The sequence below is a fragment of the Aquarana catesbeiana genome, linkage group LG02 (genome assembly GCF_042186555.1).
Source record: "Aquarana catesbeiana isolate 2022-GZ linkage group LG02, ASM4218655v1, whole genome shotgun sequence".
Classification (NCBI taxonomy): domain Eukaryota; kingdom Metazoa; phylum Chordata; class Amphibia; order Anura; family Ranidae; genus Aquarana; species Aquarana catesbeiana.
In genome coordinates, this window is record NC_133325.1 from 674,589,716 (window position 1) to 674,607,647 (window position 17,932).

Sequence of the window (17,932 nt, forward strand, 5' to 3'; positions counted from 1 at the left end):
ACTGGAGCGGGCATGCGTTGATGGTAAAACACTGCTAGTTTTAGCGGCGCTTTATCGTCATTTTAGCGGCACCTTTCGGCTGCTAGCGGGGCGCTCATAACCCAGCTAGCGGCCGAGGGAGGGGTTAAATGCGCCGCTGCCGAATCGCTTTGCAGGCGCTTCGGCAGCAGTGGGCATTCATATTAATGGGCAGGAGTGGTGGAGAAGTGGTATACACCGCTCCAAAGATGCTGCTTGCAGGACTTTCTTTTTTTTAAACATCCTGCCAGCGCATCGTCTCAGGGTGAAAGCACTCGGGCTTTCACACTGAGACTGCAAGGGAGCCGTTTTGCAGGCACTTTACAAGCGCTATTTTTAACCCAAAAGCGCCTGAAAAATGCCCCAGTGTGAAAGGGGTCTAACTGTTAGATTTTATGAGATGAAGGGGAAAAAAAACAACAACAACAAAAAAAAAAAAAACGGCCTAACATATCGCCCCCCCCCCCACAAAAAAAAAAAAAAAAAAAAAAAAAAAAATCGGCATCATATATCGGCCACCGCGATTTCTAAATATCGGCATCGGCCAGAGAAAAACCCATATCGGTCGACCTCTACTGTACAATAGTAAATTATGCATCAATCACCTTTATGTGGAAATTATTAAAGTAAACAAATCTGGTTACTAGAGGTTTCAGCGCTTTAAATAACACAAATAATTTTACTAAAATAAACCCATTTGCAATATTTTCTAAAAAAAAAAAAAAAAAAGGCAATAACATTAATAATTTTCAAGTCATTTGTCAAATAACATGACTACATTACAAAAAAGATCTCACGCGACCAAAGAAGTGTTAAATATGGCAGTTATGAATTTGTAGACAAAGCAATCTTCAAGACTGTAACAAACATTTATTGTTTTCTACAATCAGAGCCTTTCTTGCAAAATCCACAGGAGACATGGTTCACACACCTTGAGAGGCATTATGTTGGCACTGGATCCATTCTTGTAAATCTCATTCATTGTCCGCTGTAAAGCTACAGCCTGCTGGGTCAGGTACTTCAAGTACTCTGAGCTTTCTTTGGTCTTCTCATGCTGCTCTCCTAGCTGGATGGAGAAAAAAAATGAAACTTTGAGATTATGCAATTTAAAAACAGCACAAGCAAACTAATGTAAAGACAGAGTCAGCAATTCTGATCTCACTTTTTTTTAGTATGAACAGAAATACGGTCTCAAGCAAAAAAGCTGCCAAGATCATATGTAAACAGTAATAATACCACCAAATTGGGGGAAGAAGGAGAACGCTAGATTGGCTTTAAAAATTAGACATGTCAGAAGTGGGTTGCCTTGTAAACAGGAACAAAGTACCTGCTGTCTTGTGCAATGCCAACTTTGCACTACACAGACTACTGACAGTGTCTACAGCCCTCAAAACCATTGATCCCATGACAAGGCCCTAGGTCCCCAAAGTTACAAGACAAATCAACTAGGTCTGACACAGGCTGGCCCACAGAAACAGCTTGCTCACATTCACCCAAGTATAAGATCAGAGACACTGGAGGCTGAAAACCACTGCACAGGCAAAAGGGTGCAAATTGTCATTAGGGACCATAAGGTACTTTGTTACTGTTAGCAAAGAGCCTATATCTGCATGATGCCAACTTATTATTTGATCTACATAGCTATCCATTAAACAGTTCACTAGGATGAAAATATACAGTGTCATTTACAACTACTGACCTGGTTTTTGTATATTGTGTATCCTTCCTTCTCATGCTGTAAGGCAGAACGGAACTCCCCTTTAGTTTCATACACACGTGCAACAAGATGGTGACTGCAAAAGAGATTACAGAAAACATATTTTAAATGTTAAGATACAATGGAGATGTGCAACTAACTGCACCTATATACACACCTACATAGATATATACATATAGAGAAAAGTGCAGAGCTTCAAATATAATAACAATATCACAAAATATAGAAGTCCAATATACAGTTCAAATGGGAGTGTCCAGAAACACCTCAAACATACATTGAAGACGTACTGTGATGTGAATCTGCACCTTCCACCAGCAGTAAGCACATAAAGCCTCTTACCAACAGGTGTTGACCCTCATGCCAGAGTTGTCAAACTGCACTTTATAAGAAAAATCTTTAAATCCACCACATCCATCTGGCTTGGTCCACTCTCATGCTAGATGCCGGACACTCTCAAAAGGTTAAGGACACATTTCTCTTCACAAACCAAAAAGAAAATCGATCCCCAAAAGCATGCAAATTACAAAAAGGGCAACCTCATGGAGTAGTATAAAGAAATCCACATTTATTAAGAATTGTGTACACTCAGATAATAATAAAATCTAGGCAGTATGTCATAATATTCCAAAATGTCACCAGATGGCAGCAAGGGTGATGAGGTCATACGTAGCCAACATCAGGGGCAAGGTCAATATACATCATCACCCTATTTATACTATCAAAGCGAAAGTGCGGCTCTCCGCTCCACCACCAGAAAGGGACATATCTTCTCGGACCAGAAATTACTTACCATCTGGGCCAGAAGTGACACGTCATGTCGGGCAGGATGTAAACACATAGCGTAGATTCCAATGGCAGGAAATCTGAAGAGCGCGAAAGCAAACAAATGCATATGCCGTTCATTCCCCATCAAAAGAATCAAGCCAATATTGATTCAATTGATGGGGAATGAGAGGAATAGGCATTTTTTGCTTTCATGCTCTTCAGGTTTCCTGCCATTGGAATCTACGCTATGTGTTTACATACTGCCTGACGTGGCGTGTCACTTCGGGTCTGGATGGTTAAAACATTTCCGGTCCGGGGAGATACGTCACTTTTGGGTGTTGGAGCGCAAATGGCGGAGAAGCACTCCCGCTTTGATGGTATAAATAGCATAATGATGCATATTGGCAACGCCATTGACGACGTCAACGTGTAATGAAATGAGTAGGGTGGAGCTATGGACATACGACGTTATCACGCTTGCGCCCATCTTGCTGGAGACTTTTTGGAATATTATGACATGCTGGCTATGTTTTATTATTATATACATAGATAAGTTTTCACCATGTCAGATTGGTATATTGTTGCCACATCCCTGATATATAGGAAAAAAGGAACCCCCTTGCTTGGACTTTAAAGGCAACACCACCACTAATACAGAGTAAAAAGCATCAAACACATATACAATTTGATCACACATACATGTAATGATCAGTTAGAAACATAACATAAAAGACAAAGAACAAAAACACATAGCAAGCATACAATTATATCTTAAATGCTCTCAGATTATTGAAAAATCTCTGGTACCCTCCGATTTTCTGGTTCAAGCCCTTCGTCAGGGATATTGGATAGGAGAATATGTGATCATAAATTTGTCAAAAAGTAAGCAGAAGCTGATTTGAAGGAGTATATTGTACTATGCGAACAAAAGAAGGCGTCACTGGAAGCCTACTGACACTACCCCACGAAATTAACAGGTATCTTGTGGGAGCTCTTTATGAACTGGTTGGTCACATATCAGGGTGGTATGTGAAGTACAGCAAAGAAGTTGTAAAAACAGTATTCAATCTGATGATTGTTGAGTGATGCTATCCAAGCGTCAATATAGTCTCTCTTTACAGCACACTCAAGGTCATCCACGTCCAGCTTCCATCTCTCCTGGCATGTTTTATTATTATGCAAGTGTACACCATTCTTCATAAATGTGGATTTCTTTATATTACACCACAAGGTTGCTCTTTTCCCTTTTGTAATTTACATAGAGATCAACAAGAGTTTTTAAAGCTCATCTGCTGCTTGGTGAGAAAATCAGAATTTTTATTTTACCTGTATAACCCTTTAATTGGAGTACATCCCAGGAGACAGAGGAGTTAATATTCATGACTACTTGGATTATGCTGCCACGTTCAGGTAAATGGGTATTGGCCAAATAAAGACTGGTATCCCCACCCAGACATAACCCCTTCCAGCTTGGCTGAGTCTCCATTTTGTAGCATATAAAAAATGATGAACACAAAGCTTTAGGGGAGGGATATCTGTGTCCTAGGAGTTACATTAAAAACTCTAATTTCTTAATTGTACATCAAAGGACACAGAGGAGTTTATATTCTTGACTACTTGGGATGTCCCAACGCACTGAACATAAGGGGAGGGCAACCAGCAACTAGGCCAACCCACCCAAAATCCCCAAAACAGAAATAGGGGAACCCCACAACAAAGCCACCTGCCAGACCTTCCATTTGAAACTGGCTTCAGTAGAGCATAAATATCAACCTAGTAGAATTTAGTAAATGTATGAAGAAAAGACCAGGTAGCAGCCAAACTTGAACAGAGTCTTGATGCTAAAAAGCCCTGGAGGCATTGGCACTCTTGGTAGAATGGGCCTTAACCAGAACAGGATGAATTTTGCACTCTATACCACAAGGCCTGAGAAATGAACTGAATAATCTACCTAGAAATAGTGGATCAGGAAACAGCTAGGCCTTTGTAAGAACCCTCTAGCAAAGCAAACAAAATGAGACTGTCGAAAAGGAAGCTGAAGACTTCAAATAAACTTGAATTGATCATCTACAGACTCTAAGCACTCAGAATTAGAACAAAAAAATGGCAACAAAATGTCAATGTATGTGGAATGAAAAAAAACACCTTTATTCAAGTCTATAAACATGGTCAATAAAATCTGACACTCAAACCTGCATAAAGACCCCTGAGAGGCCTTGAAGCCTTTTTATGGCCATGAAACAGACAACTGCAAAAGCATGTTGATGAACGAAAAACTTATGGCGATTTTTGCCTATACACATGATAATTTCTTGCGGTCCTGGCAATCTTGGTTAGATCTACTCGACCACCCACGCATTTTCTGGATCTGTAATTCTTGATGACTAGCTGACCCAGCCAGTCAGGCCCCCAGGGATTGTTTTTTCCCAGCTCCCTCCACCTTCCTGCCCTTCCCTCTTTATCTTCCTTTCCCCTCTTTTCTAACTGTACTTCTCTTCCTTTTGAGTTTTTCCGTCTTTTTCCTTCTCTTTTGTTACCCTATTGACTAGCATGTCTCCCTTCTCGCCCCTATTGGAAAACATTTTCATGTCAGGCTCTACTCTCCACTTGGCCATTGGATGGGATGAACCTTGCACTGGCTACTTCTTATATGCCATATGGACCTTTACCTACTTCAGTATAGGTTTGTCAACCTCAATGGTGCTTTGGACCCATTTATAAGCTGTTGACAGCTGACTTGAATGTGTAATCTATTTGACCCTGAATATGTGTTAAATGTTGTTTTTCTGTTGCTGAGGCAAAGGGAATTAACACCTCATACTTTGTTTTTCCTGTTGCGCTAAGTCTCTGTAATGGCATTTTAACTGTGAAGCTATGTACCCTCTGCCGGGCATACTTGTACATTTTGTATGTTACTTAGTCTCAATAAAAAGTTTGTGAAAGCAAAAAAAGAACACCTTAGGTAAGAGAATCAAGAGCTCAATGCCACCTTATACTGGTGAAGAACTAGGAAAGGTTCCCTTGAAGGAAAGCACAGCCAACTTCCCAGACCCCGAGAGCTGAAGTAATGGCAACCAGCCATGAATGAGGACAGTTTGGCTGAAACTCGATGACATTTGTGGCTGTTATTGGTTACCCGCCAATAAACACAAGATTGCAGAGTATACACCGGGGTGCAGCTTTTCTTTGCTTAACCAAAGAGACAACCTTGCATGCAAGAAGCGATAAGGGAATCTCTTGGAATGGTTTCAAAAAGGGAGAATATTCCAAAACTGAGAAGACCGAATTAAGGTCCCATGCAGACAGGGATTACTGCACAGGTGGAACATCTGCGTGACACCCTGTACAAAGGCTTTAACCAATGAATGAGATGCAAAAACAGTCTGGAAAAAACATGGCAAAAACAAAGATTTGTCCCTTAATGAGATACTCATAGCCAACAGACCCATGACATACCATTGGGGATGAAACTTATAAGCTTCACATCAGGTTAAATAATCCATCCATGTATAATTAGTAGGATGGAAGATTGGACACTGGCTGATCTGGAAGAGCCCACAGTTCATCTGCAATTAAAATGTCTGCATAGCAAGTTCTTCTTGGCCATACAGGTGCAATCAGAATAACAAGAATGCCCTCCATCGGGGGCGTGTCCGGATGTGAGCGGCAGCAGACATAAGAGAGAGGAGCTCCAGGAATCCTAAACTTTATCCTCAGCCATCCGTGCACCTGCCTGCTTGCTCCTCCACACACCCTGCTCCAGCCTGTGCTCATATTGTGAAAAAATCTGTCCGTGACCGGCCAGGGAGACAACGACTCTGCACATCAGCGGCCGCCACCATCTTCCCGGCCTACACCCTGCTAGAGGGAGCCGTTTCTGGTCAGGCAGTGAGGTGAGTGACTCCTCTCATCATCTGGCCTGCCCCTCTGTGTGCCTGGCGGGATCCGGTGGTCCGTGGGGCCGCCGAGACCACCCGTTGCGGCCGCATCCGGCCTAGTGAAGCCTGCCTCCAACCACACTTTCCTACGCCGCCGGCAGAGGAGTGCTGCGGCCGGCCTGGCCTAGATTTCCGAGTGCACACACTGCTGCTCTTAGCTGCCCCACCGTCCCTCCACCTTCCTGCTAGGAACTATTAGGCTGTCCGGTGGTGACTGCCTGTGTGGGCTGACTGAAGAGTCCTGGGGCCCAGCATCCTTCACATCCTCCTGCCTCCACCCCGGCTCCCTGGGCCTTCCCTGCTGGTACCTCCGGCCGGCCATCCTCAGACTGCCATCACCTGCGGGTTGGTGGAGGGTGGAGGGCTGCAGGTGAATACAGCCAGCCCACCCCTCCAGACTGTGACCTCCTGGGGCTCAATACCTGCAGCTGCTTGGGTCCACCCCTAGTATCCTCCTGACCGCTGTCCTGGGCCCTGAGAGCTGCCCTCTGTCAAGATTCCCTCTGGAGCCTCATCAGATGTCCTCCTCCTCAAAAGGGGGGGGGGGGGAGAAAGAACTCCAAAGCCGCTAAGGTAAATTCACCACTCCGGCTACTACCGCCCCTTTCCCTGCAGTCGGATCCCACATTGGTCGGTAGACTTTGAGCCTTGTTGGCGGACTTGAAGATGGGTCCTGGTGGCGGAAGAGCCAGCTCCACTGCCTCCAGACAGCACTGCCATGATCCTTTGAGCAATTGAGCAGAGTAGGACCTCACTGTTGGTACGCATAGACTATCTTGCTTAAGAGTGTAAACTTATAAGGAATGACCATGACAAAATAAAAGGGAGAATGACTGAAACCGAGTCTAGAGTGTCGGCCACTGAAGATCTTACAGCCACACATGCCACCTCCATTGCCGAATTGCAGCGCACAGTGCAATCCCTTGTTGCAAAGTCTGACGATGCTGAAAACCGCCTCAGGCGTAACAATATCAGAGCCCTGGGGCTGCCTGAGAAGGAAGAAGGGGATCGCCCCACTGAATTGGCGGAGGAGTTCTTTAAAAACTTTCTAGGTTTTACAGAAGTCACACCCACCGTGGTCGAAAGGGCCCATCGGGTGTTCGCGGGCCCTGCCATCCCAGGGAACCTTCCCAGGCCTTTTCTGGTCCGCTTCCTTAACTACCGGGACAGGGACAGGGTCCTCTCTGAAGCCCTCAAACATCCCACACTCAAATATGGCAACGCCTCCATTCTCCTCTTCCCTGACTTCTTGGCTGACTTGTAGCGGAAGAGAAAAACTTTCAATGATGTTCGTAGATGGCTCCAAGATAAGAACATAAAATATAGCATGCGCTACCCTAGCCGTCTGCGGGTTCAACATGAACAATCCAGTTCTTTGACAACCCAGTGTATGCTGATGACTGGCTGATGAACTTGCATTGAACTTGCATTGACGGGCTCTCCCCACAAAGTTATCAGGATGCACGGATTCCTTGCCTGCTCTATCCTACCAAACTTCCTATAAGCACTGGAGCCACCTCAATGATGCATCAACACAAGCTCCACACTTGACCCCATGGTCTGATTGTTTTAAGTGGAGGACATGGTGTTCTCCATTTATTTGGAAGAATTCCCACCCGGTCCCTTTCACCGTGAAGGGATACGTGTCCCCCCAAGTTCGCCTACTGTTAAAAGGTTTCACAAGAGCTGGGAATTCCCCCTGGAACTCTGAGCCTAAGCTTTTTCTACTATCAAGTTTCAGGATTGAAACTGCTGGAGTGCACGTCTCACTCCATATAAAATGCAAAATAAGTGCAGGTAAATAATGTGATCATTGAAAGTGCATGGAGTGCATACAAATTCCCTGTAATAATCTTGCTCCAATAGTGCTTATAAATGGACATTTAAATGGTGGAAATAAAACAAATAAAACCCAGTGATTATCAATTGTGTATAGTATAACTGTCAGCAAAAAATCATATATAGTGCAACTGTCAGCTTAGAACATTTGAATGAGCAACGCACTTTAGAGAATAAAGAAAAAAATGCAATTGGTTAAAAATAGGACTGATGATATAATAAACTCAGCAGTCCATCCATCATTAGAAATGCGGGGTTAACTACTATAATAATTGGCAAGCCTGTTAATAACTTCAGTCATCAAGGTAAATTCAAGAGCTCTTTTCCCAGATGAAAACAGTGATGGTTTGCGCTTTGATTCACTATGTAGTCTCAGCATGCGATGGATTATGCAAAATAAAGAGAGAGCATATCATTGCGCAATGAATTAAATCAATAAGAGCAGGGCAGGTTTAACAACACAGTGATACACTCACAAGCGCCCAGTGATACATCAGCTTGACAGCAGCGGCTCTATGAAAGAGCCTCGTCCATAGCGGCTGACTGCAGCTTCTATGCTTTGACTAACCGGGCGCTTGTGAGTATCACTGTGTTGTTAAACCTGCCCTGCTCTTGCTCGCCAATAGGATTATACAGGTGCTACCGTCCCTTGTCAACATAGACCAGACCGGTTTTATGCCTGGCAAGTCCATGGACATAAATCTTAGACGAGTCTTCACCCATCTCCAGCTCCCGGCCAAGGAGAATGCCTCTCAGGTCTTGGCATCCCTCGACATAGAGAAGGCATTTGACACAGTCAGATGGTCATATATGATGCAGGTTCTCGAGGGTTTCGGCTTTGGCCCAACCTTCTGGAAATGGATCGGTCTACCCTACAAATCCCCCACGGCCTATATTAAACTGAATGGTAAATTTTTGCCCTCCTTCCCAATCAGGAGGGGGACGAGGCAGGGGTGCCCTCTCTTCCCTGCACCGTTTGCCCTGGTGATGGAGCCTCTGCGGAAGTCAGAAGAGGTGTCTGGGATCCGGGTCGGGTCAATAATTTAGAAATTAGCACTATATGCAGAAGACCTAATCCTCTTTCTGCGAGATCCTGGCATCTCACTTTCAGCAGCGCTCCAGATTCTGGACCGCTTTTCTACTCTTTCTGGCCTCCACACCAACTGGAGCAATTCACTCATTCTTCCCATAGATCCAGGGGCGAGGCAGCAGAGTAATTCTACAATGGGCAAATACCATCAGATACTTAGGGATCAATATCTCCTCCAATACCCAGGATTTCAGTAAGCGTTATCTGTCCCAGATACTGCAATGGTGTAAATCTAATTTAAAGGCCTGGTCAAATCTCCCACTAACACTTATAGGAAAAATTCATTTAATTAAAATGAAACTGCTCCCGGTGCTATTGTATACTCTAAGGCACTCCCCGGTCTGGATACCTAAAACCCTCTGCCAACAATTAGACTCCCTAATTCCTTTCTGTGGCAATCACATCCGGCCAGATTTAGCAGGAAAATTCTACGCAAGCCCTGGACACGGAGGGGCTTGCTTGCCCCCAGGTTGAGGAATATTGGAGGGAGGTAAACCAATTTATGCACGGATTGACTACTATACCTATTCCTCTGACAATTAAGAGTGTCTCATCAGCCTTGAGGAACAGTTGGCGTTAGCCAAAGCAATATGCACCCTAATAGGTATCCTATTTTATGCAAGGAAAGCCATAGTAATAAAATGGAAGTCAGCCAACCCCTACCTTGTCATTGTAGAAAACATTTATTAACAAAATGATACCCCTATACAAATCAACATATTTATCCCGAGGATGCCCCAAAAAATATGAAAGTCTGGCACTTGTGGACAGACTCAGAGTCCACGACAGATGATCATCCTGTTGGGGACTACCCTGGTTAGATACCCTGAATATCTACTTGACCCTGTCAAGTGTTGGGGTCCAGGCCCCAAGCAAATGAGTGGTGGAGTTAGTCCAGAGGTTGAGTGATTTCACTCGACCCTAGCTGTCCTTGCAACATCTGACAGATAAGAGGGATGAGAGGTCCTACAGGAATAGATATATCTTGTCACTATCCTATTATATTGAAACTGGGTACTAGATATGTTGTTAGTAATTTGAACTATAGTTAGATATGTTTAGTTTTGAGATACACGGTGAGTTGTACGCTGTTATGCACATGGCTATGTGCACCAATTGGCCAGGGTATGCCCCAAGGGCCCCGTTTTGTACCTTCACCGTGAAAAAAATTCAATAAAAAGAATTAAAAAAAAAAAAAAAAAAAAAAAGAATGTCCTCCAACTTTATACTGCATAACAGATGAGAAAGAAATTGGCATAGAGGAAAGGCATAGATCAGTGAAAACTGATCCCACTGAGTCACTGGGGCATTTACCACAAGAGTCAGAGGATTTCTGGTTTGGGACTCAAACATGTTGCTGAATCTGGATGCCAAGAGATCCACATCTGGCATCCCCAAGTGTACACATATCTTGGAACACTTCTGAGTGAAGAGTTTATTCTCCCAGATTCAGCTGCTGAAAATGCACCTGCCCATTTATCTTACTGGGAATATGTATGCCGGGGAGGGTCGGTATGTGAAGTTCTGCCTAGGACAGGATCAGGTACGCATCTTCCTGAGCAGCAGGACTTCTTGCCTCCCATTGATGGTTTAAATATGTTAGAGCCATGGCATTGTCCGACTGTACCCTGTTGGGGAGAAGCCAAAAAGGGAGACAGACCAATGTATGAGAGCTAGCCAAATCGCCCAAAGTTCCAGAATGTTCATCAGAAACTTCCACTTCTCTAACAACCATCCCTGAACCGCCGCCAAGACCTCTCAGATCAGCAGAAGGAAGAATTTTTCAGTATCCAGCATCTGGGTGGGTATCTGCCATTCCAGAGCTCATCGGGTTTTGGCAGTTGGATGCATTGGGAGTTCTAAGGACTCCTGACATTTGTCCCATACTGGACAGGATGTTGAACGCCAGAGTGAAACTTGGAAAAGAACAGCATCGAAGGTGGCTACTATATTTTTTCAGCACTTTCATGCATGCTCGGATCGAGGCACCTTCCAAGGTCTTCAGGGACTACAACTGGGATCGAAGAGACGGGCATTTCTCCTTCAGAAACAATAGCGTTTCTAGGACTAAACCCAAATACTTCAGTTGGAAACAAAGCCAATTTCTGATGGTTCCATATCCAGCCAAACCTCCCCAATTTTTGATCTGATTGCTCTTAGAAGCAAATCGTCCAGTTACCACACCATGGGAATCCCTGGATCCAGAGACAAAACCTTGGTAAACACCCTGGGGACCATAGACAGGCCGAAGGTTAACATCACAAATTGATAGTGGCCATCTTTTACTGCAACAGCCAAAAGCCGTTGGTGATGTTGGAAAAGTGAGATGTGCAGGAGGGTACTCTTGATAATCACTGATGCCAGAAAGTGATGAAGTAAAGCAATCACCGACCAGTTGGACTCCATCCTAAATTACCTTCAGGAACTTGAGACCTTTGGCATCTAGAATAGGCTGGATATCCCCATTAGCCATAGGAATTGTGAACAGGTTGGAATAGAAGCAGCGAGACTGCTCCTCTGCAGGCACAGCCATGAGGACCCCTTGGGACAGCAGTATTTCCAGGGCTGCAAAGAAAACCTCTCTTTTGTGGATCCAAAAGATACCCTTGAGCTCAAAGTGTGTAGGGGAAAGGAGCAAAACTCTGGCTTGTAGAATCTAGACACCACACTGCAGACTCAGTCATCTGTGTCTTCCTCAGACCAGGTAGTCGCTAAGGCTGTAGACGTCCCCTTACCGGAACAAGTGGGGCGCCCAACAAATGCCTGCTGAGAATAGAGCCGGATCGGGATGGGGCCCACCTCTGCCATGGTAGGAGTGTAAGGAACAGGACATAATATGTGGGAACAAAGTCCCCCCAAAAAAAAAATCTTCAGAGACACAGGGAAGCATTTTTCATCTACAAACACTAGCACAAAATTGAGCTGAGCTGGAGCTGGAGGGGTTACTAATGGACAGGGATTCCTTTCTTTGGCCAGTTTTCGTTAACCTGAAGGTGGCAGCATAACCAAATTAGTCATGAATATTAACTTCTCTGTGTCTTGTGATGCTTGAGGAACGTAACTACTTGAAGCCTGGCCACAGGTTCATTTTAGGATGTAATAGTGCATGTCGGCCATTGGTGTCAATATCCACAATATCTACACGTTTTAAATGAGAAGATGTGAAAATCGTTGCTTATGTATCAGTTACAAAAGTTTTAAAAGAAATTAAATGCAAACATTTATGACACCAAAATAAACAAAATGTAAAAATAAAAAACACACTTTAATAAACAAAGCAGTTAAAATACAAAAAGATTTTGTATATAATAAAATCCAATTTGTTGCCATCTTTAAAATAACCTGTGTAACACAAAACTGGCCTTACTCCATTTAGGCATAGATAACTTCCCTACTAAATCCAGAACCATCATTATTCATATACGCCATGCAGTGAAACTAGCCATTACGAAGCTGTGGAAATCCTCCAATATAGCTTCCCTATCTGAGACGGTTATGCCGCGTACGCACGGCCGGACTTGCCAACGGGCTAAACTCCGTCGGCATTTCCGATGGAAAGATTTAGAACATGTTCTATATCCGAGTCCGTCGGAAATACATACACACGGTCGGAATGTCCGACCGAAAGCTCCCATCGGACTTTTTCTGTTGGGAAGTCCAGCCGTGTGTACGCGGCATTACAGGACTCAATCAATGTGATATGGTGTGGAGAACTGCACCTATCCAAAATGTGTGCATTTGTGGTCACTATGGCTATACAATCCTAATTGTACAGTGTCATTCTGAACTCAATCAAAACTGGAATACTTTATGTTTGAATTTTAGAGAGACTGGTACATTGTTTCTCCCTGCTAACACGAACTATCCAACCTTCTTCCCTTGCTCTTATTCCCTACCCCCCTTCGCTTATTCTTACCTCCCACTGTGTCCTGTTTATTGAGTTTACACTCTCACTGTTAATCTGACAAACTTTTATACCCCACAGATTCTTTATTCATGTTGTATGAGTATTACATGTGCATTATGAAATATTTTTGTAACACCCTTTAAGCTGTCAACTCATATGCTTCTCATTACTCATGTTTCTATTTAATTCAATAAAGATCAATTTAAATATAAAATAACCTGTATAGATTAATTGCTTGAATCCAAGGCATACATTGTAGTTTTATTTCTTTAAATACTCATGGTACCAATTCCATTAACATATTATTTCTACAGTATACATCATAGAAGATATGTGCAAAGCCAGTAGAAGGTGGGGGCGGAACAATTTACTGGAGGAAGGGGGACGCAGCCGCAGGGGAAGTGCCCCCAGTGTGCTGCTACAATCTGTGGCTGGACAAGTACACTGTCTGTGACTGTACACGCCGGCCGTGCTACTGCTACATAGTTACAGCGATGTATTGACTGCGCTTCTGCACCCGGCACAAGCCTAGGACAAAACGGCCCTTCACTTCCCTGTTAGGCGGAGTATCTCTGCCTGACAGGCGCTTCCTAGTCCTGGCCCGGCGTGACGTCAGTGAGAGGCCGGCCGGAGGCAGGATGGGAGAGGAGTGCTGCTGCTCGACCTGTGAGTGCAATCTAGAGGAGGAGGAAGTGTACATCGCCCAACAAGTAAGCAGGTTGGCATCTGCAGATTAATTTGTTAACTGTTTGGATTGGGGAGGGGGAGGTGTTAACACGGACATTGGTGCCACTAATGCAGCACAAAGGGGTAATTACCTGCCACTGGTCACTAATGCATCAGTGACCAGTGCCAATATATTAACCCCCCCCATGCTGCATATCACCAATGCCATTGTTAATCACCCACCACAGTACATATACTGCAACAGAGCGGCAGCTACAGGCACTGTGACGTGCCTATACGCCGTTGCCCGTTTCAGGCGCATGTCCCCACCCGCCTACTCCCCTGTGATTGTATACAGCGGGAGTCTGCCAGCAGATTCCAGCCAATGATTGATGGCTGGGACCTGCTGACCAGCTCTGTCAAATGACAGCCCAGAGCCCTGTGTTGATAAGCAACACAGGGCTCTTTACAGAGGGAATGATTGCTTTTTTTCTCTTTTCCCTGCAAAAGGGAAAATAAACAAATCGATCAGTAGTAAAAAAGCAGCACACATTGTTAGGCACACTATTAACTTGCCATCTTCGCCCTGGGCACCAGATGACCTTGTCCTGGCACCGGGGAGGGGGTCCAATGTAAGTTCACCTTACAGATTTTCTTTAAAGTGAACTTACAATTTAACCATTTGCCGACCCGCCGCAGTACATACACTGCAACAGCGCTACAGTATTGTATTGTTGTATTGTAGTGCTGTATTGTTTTAAGTGTTTTCTGGTTTTGAAAGGACACTGACTCTTTCTTAATACCCGGGGGGCGGGGGGGCGCAGTTTGCCATCTTCACCCTGGGCATCAGATGGCCTTGTCCCAGCACTCGATATGTGATTATACGCCAAACCTTTTCACTTCTTCAGGAGTATATAAGTATATTTTAACACGTCACCAAAAATTAAATTTCCAGAAATGCAATAGAGTCCCATGTCTGTCATACCAGAAAGTTGACTAGTACTACCTCTGCCCCAGAGCCTGCAACAAGACCAGTACAGAGAGGAAATGGCCACAAACCCACACCTAAGGCACCATCAGAACTTTCAACAATATAGTATATCTCATCAAGAGAATTAAAGCAAGGAGGACTAGATAATATTGGAAAGAAAATAATGCTACCATAAGCTTTCACGCCTCACATAATAAATGGTTAAATAAAAATGTATTTAGGGATACATAACTGGGAATTACAATTAAATTACAAAGGGATAAACCATGACTGCTAAACAATAATCCCACCTCCATATACAAGGAGGAATAGGACAATAATATATCAACATAGCAACCTTTTTGTGACCATCTTTTTTTACAAAGATGCATAGGTATCTATCTGGCTGTATTTTTATTTACTGCATATACTCGAGTATAAGTTGATCCGAGTATAAGTCGAGGCCCTAATTTACCACAAAAAAATGGGAAAAACTTATTGATCCGAGTATAAGACGAGGGTGAGAAATGCAGCAGCTACTGTAAGTGGAAAAAGAGGGTCAACAATGCCCATGTGCAGCTGTATACCCCCCTGTGTCCTGTGTCCTGTGCCTATGTGTCATGTGTCCTGTGCGTATGTGCCTATGTGTCCTGTGCCTATGTGTCCTGTGCGTATGTGTCCTGTGCGTATGTGTCCTGTGCGTATGTGCCTACGTGCCCTGTACCTGTGCATGTGTCATGTACCTGTGCACCTGTGCATGTGTCATGTACCTGTGCACCTGTGCATGTGTCATGTACCTGTGCACCTGTGCATGTGTCATGTACCTGTGCACCTGTGCATGTGTCATGTACCTGTGTACATGTGCATGTGCCATGTACCTGTGTACATGTGCATGTGTCATGTACCTGTGTATATGTGCATGTGTCATGTACCTGTGTATATGTGCATGTGTCATGTACCTGTGTATATGTGCATGTGTCATGTACCTGTGTATATGTGCATGTGTCATGTACCTGTGTATATGTGCATGTGTCATGTACCTGTGTATATGTGCATGTGTCATGTACCTGTGTATATGTGCATATGTGCATGTGTCATGTACCTGTGTATATGTGCATATGTGCATGTGTCATGTACCTGTGTATATGTGCATATGTGCATGTGTCATGTACCTGTGTATATGTGCATGTGTCATGTACCTGTGTATATGTGCATGTGTCATGTACCTGTGTATATGTGCATGTGTCATGTACCTGTGTATATGTGCATGTGTCATGTACCTGTGTGTATGTGCATGTGTATATGTACCTGTGTCTTGTGTATATGTACCTGTGTCTATATGCATGTGTCATGTACCTGTGCATATGTACCTGTGTCCTGTGCATCCTCCATGTGTCGCTCTGCACCGATCAGTGTGTGTGGCGGCCATTCACTGTTCAAAAGCCATGCCTCCTCCTCATCCATGATAGGCAGAAAACTCAATTTCCCAGCAGTCAGCCTATCACGGACATTCTCTCATCCTCATACCACGGACGAGGATGAGAGAATGTCCGTGATAGGCTGTACACTGACTGCCTATCACAGACGAGGAGGCGCGGCTTTTGAACAGCGAGAGGCTGCCGAGTGCTATGTAGCACACGCTGGCCGCCGTCTGCCTGCATGACACGCTGATCATGTAGGCAGATGGCGGTGACTCGAGTATAAGTCGAGGGGGGCACTTTCAGCCCCAAAAAAGGGGCTGAAAATTTCGACTTATACTGTATGTATATATGGTATTTACATTTGTACCGAATGAATCAATGCTGGCTTGTATACTATTATATACCCTATTAAACGTCCCTCATTGGGATGAGGACAATTTATAATGTATTTATGTCATTACATGGATACCAGATGTTTATCTTTGATATTTGAATATTAGGATAAAATGGCTACTGGAAATTACATTTAAGGTTAGTGTTTGACTGAAGCCATTTATTATCAATCAACTATGTTTACTCTTTTTAAAATCATAATGGCAACAGAAACTACCCAAATGACCCTGATCAAAAGATTACATACCCTGGTGATTTTTGCCTGATAATATGCACACAGGTTGACACAAAGGGGTTTGAATGGCTATTAAAAGGTAACCATCCTCACCTGTGCTGCACTGATGTTTCTGGATTCTGAGTCATGGGGAAAGCAAAAGAATTGTCAAAGGATCTGCAGTAAAATGTCGTTTAAAACAGGAAAGGGTTATAAAAAGATATCCAAGGAACTGAGAATGCCAGTCAGCAGTGTTCAAACTAATCAAGAAGTGGAAAATGAGGGGTTCTGTTGAAATCAAACAAATTCATTTGGAGTGATGAGACCAAATTTGAGATTTCTGGCCACAACCAGAAACGCTTCATTTGGAGAGGAGTCAACAAGGCCTATGATGAAAGGTGCACCATTCCTACTGTGAAACACAGAGGTGGATCGCTGATGATTTGGGGACGTGGGAGCTACAAAAGGCACAGGAAATTTGGTCAAAATTGATGGCAAGATTAATGCAGTATGTTATCAAAAAATACTGTAGGAACATTTGCATTCATCAGCCAGGAAGCTACGCATGGGACGTACTTGGACATTCCAACATGACAATGATCCTAAACACAAGGCCAAGTCGACCAGTCATTGACTACAGCAGAATAAAGTGAAGGTTCTCGAGTGGCCATCTCAGTCTCCTGACCTCAATATCATTGAGCCACTCTGGGGAGATCTCCAACGTGCAGTTCATGCAAGACAGCCCAAGAATTTACAGAAACTGGAGGCTTTTTGCCAAGAGAGATGGACAGCTTTACCATCTAAGAAGATAAAAGAGCTTCATCCACAAATACCACAAAAGACTTCAAGCTGTTGATGTTAAAGGGGCAATACATGGTATTAAGAACTGAGGTATGTAAACTTTTGATCAGGGTCATTCGGGTAGTTTGTTGCCATTATGATTTAAAAAAAGTAAACACAGTTGATTGATAATAAATGGCTTCAGCCAAAC

The 17,932-nt window shown here is 43.9% G+C and overlaps 1 protein-coding gene across 3 annotated transcripts in view; it reads right to left on the reverse strand.

Annotated features, from left to right (window-relative positions):
* CLUH (clustered mitochondria homolog) overlaps positions 1-17,932 on the reverse strand; it is a 177,030-nt gene that overhangs the window by 17,925 nt on the left and 141,173 nt on the right. For all 3 annotated transcript variants that reach the window (XM_073616707.1, XM_073616706.1, XM_073616708.1), the window contains exons 23-24: positions 1,718-1,811; positions 950-1,084 (exon numbers count right to left, since the gene is read on the reverse strand). In XM_073616707.1, the coding sequence (XP_073472808.1) occupies positions 950-1,084; positions 1,718-1,811 (229 nt within the window). The remainder of the gene's footprint in view (positions 1-949; positions 1,085-1,717; positions 1,812-17,932) is intronic.